General features: G+C 52.3%; 1 protein-coding gene across 2 annotated transcripts; it reads left to right on the forward strand.

Annotated features, from left to right (window-relative positions):
- Window positions 1-187: 187 nt before the first annotated feature.
- SARC_14048 lies at window positions 188-2,756 on the forward strand (the record flags this gene model as incomplete). 2 transcript variants are annotated; one of them, XM_014291821.1, is made up of 3 exons in its annotated part: window positions 188-223; window positions 553-694; window positions 1,227-2,756. In XM_014291821.1, coding segments are annotated over exons 1-3 (1,702 nt in total), but the record flags the coding sequence as incomplete, so codon positions are not given. The 2 variants fall into 2 exon arrangements, with proteins under 2 accessions (XP_014147296.1, XP_014147295.1); XM_014291820.1 differs by having other exon boundaries at window positions 553-679.
- Window positions 2,757-2,758: the final 2 nt, after the last annotated feature.

The raw sequence follows: 2,758 nt of genomic DNA on the forward strand, positions 1-2,758 counted from the left end.
TAATGATAGATTTGTATTTTACTCACGAGTCATTCTCGCTACTATAGTACCCAATCGAAGCTGAATTTCCTACTGTTGCAAACAAACACTCCAGGCCAAGAAGGAAGCAGTCACGGACGCGCGCAAGCGGGCGCTGAGGATATTTGGGAATGGGCTGGGCAACTGTCTACCTGATAAGAACTGGCTCAAGCTAATGCGAGGCATGGCAGCCTCAGCAGGAAAGGTGAGTACTGTTGTATTCTGGTAGAGATATCTGTATAGGTACTTTCGAACTCTAAGAAAGACAACTGTATGAATACTCCTGTTTACCATGGAGCTTATTATAGTGATGTACTGTAGCCTGTAGATCGGACTTTGGGTATGAAGACTACATAGCTACGGGTGCTCATGTACATATACTTCTGTTTGTAGTCACCAAGTAACATGTGGTTGTCTGCATTTTATCTTTCCGTTGACAGCAGAGTCACTGGTGTGTGATTATGTGGCCATCTACCTGTAGAGAATAGACGTTACGGGAGTGTATTGATATTTGGACCTCTGACTCTCCCACAGGCGCCACCAATCGATAAAGAGGATCTCCGCAAACCAGGAAAGCTGGGGAATGGACCCAACCGTAGGGCAGCACAGGCTGAATATGAGAGACTGAGCCGAATTGCGCTGGAGAACATGCCAGAGCAAGGTGAGGAAGCAGTTGGTATGTTGAACCTGTGCTGTTATTGGACTGAGAGAACTTGGTTGTTGTTTTGGAGAGGTATTAACCTTCTCCGTCGCTTCTCTTATTTCGTGTATTCCATGTTTGCATTGCAACCCACATCATCGGCTCAACACCGCTGGCAATTACGCACACGCCACGCTTCAATGTGCTGTCATTGAGCTGTCTCAGTAGCTGCCTTACTTCTCTGTCTGTAGCTCATCAGCCTTATTTCCTTATCTGATGTCTATTGCAATGCCACAGTCACAGCACCGGTGGCAACTACGTACTTACCACACCCCACTGTGCTGTCATTGGGTTGTCTTAGTAGGCGCCTAACTTCTTCGTCTCTAGCTCATCAGCCTTATGTTGTTATCTGATCTCTATTGCAATACCACAGCCACAACACAGGTGGCAATTACGTACTTAACACACCCCATTTGCTGTCATTGGGTTGTCTCAGTAGGTGGCTAACCTTTCTTTCGCTAGCTCCTCAGCCACATGTACTGAACTGAACTCTGATACTATACTGCAGCCACATCACCGCTGGCTATTACGGAAGGTACCGACAGCGACAACGGCGTGCACCTGCCACAGTCACACAACGACCAACGGCACCAGCAACAACGACAGCACACTCACCAACATACGAAGCACACAGGCGCACTCGCGGTGTCAAACGGTCACCATAAACACGATCCGAATGGGAGAGTGCCGGAGTTACGGAGCTCAGCGAACCACGAGAACTATCCTGTGCGAGGGACGGGTAGAGGTGAGCCAGCGGGCAATACAAATAGTAGGCAGAACAACGGCAATAGCAATAGTAACACGTACGCCAGTGGTAGCAGCAAGCAGATGAACAATATAGTGGGTGCTAATAACGAGAGAGTAAACGAGAATGCGAAGGCTACGCATAGCGGAGAGAATGCGGTGGTGCAAGTAAGCGCCCCCGACGGTGGTCATTCCGCACCCGGACCGCATAACGGGATCGGTCCGAACTCAATGTCTAGGGGTGCTGCGGCGAATGGATCAACAAATAGTACACATATGGGCACTGTTACAACCGGCAGTGGCAACAACAACACGGCCACGGGGAATCAACACACGGTCACACGCCCCCAAGGTAGTACACACGCTACAGCTCAGTGGAACGCCGCCTTGAGTACGACTGGCGGTAATGGTGTGAACAATAACGCAAATACAGGCGGGGGTATACGCGCACGCACCTATCCGTCTGGGAATGCTTCGCCGAGTGTAGGTAGTGCGAATGCAGGGATGGCTGCGAATGCTAGTCCGGGTATGAGGCCGGTCAATGGTGCACAGGCTGCAGGGGTGGAGGGTGGGGATTCCAGGGGTGTGGGTGTGGGTGTGGGTGTAGCAAGTGCGACGCATAACAGCAGCGGCAATAGCATGGCTAGTATGGCCGTGAATGGACACGCCAGACCGAACAACACACACAGTAGCACGCGCGGACAAGCGCAGAAAACAGCCACGTCCGCCAACCGACCAGTGACCGTCGGTTCGCACAGCACGGGCATACCACATACGCACTCTGCAACTGCACAACCTCGGAAGGCAGGCGTTAGTACTACCGCTGCACCGTATATCAGTGGGGGCAATGGGAGTGGTACTGTGCATGACACGCATAGAGCAGCTATCGCAGGCATCGACGCCGGTATGGACAATGCCAGCACACACGCGAAGGGGTCTCCGACTGTGCTAAGTAGGCCCTCGGCCACCGGTGCGCCTGACAACACCCACACGGTGATAAGTACAGCTGCCAGCCAGTACGCGAATGCGAATGCGGGCATAGGCACATCTGCAGGCGCGAATACGGCCACAGATACAAGCACGGGTGCGGGTGCCCCAGGGTCTGTTACTATGAATATACACGCTGAACTGCCTGTGCCGAAGAAGCTCCCTGGCATGGACATGTCGGTGCCTGGAGGTAAAGGATATAGGGCGAATCAGAACGCGGTGTACAATGCGAAGAATGGGAAGAAGCCAGGGACAAGCGGAGGGGGCTCAAATAGTCAGAAGCGGACAATAAGCGGACAGAACGGCAGT

This window comes from Sphaeroforma arctica, assembly GCF_001186125.1.
Source record: "Sphaeroforma arctica JP610 unplaced genomic scaffold supercont1.4073, whole genome shotgun sequence".
Classification (NCBI taxonomy): Eukaryota; class Ichthyosporea; order Ichthyophonida; genus Sphaeroforma; species Sphaeroforma arctica.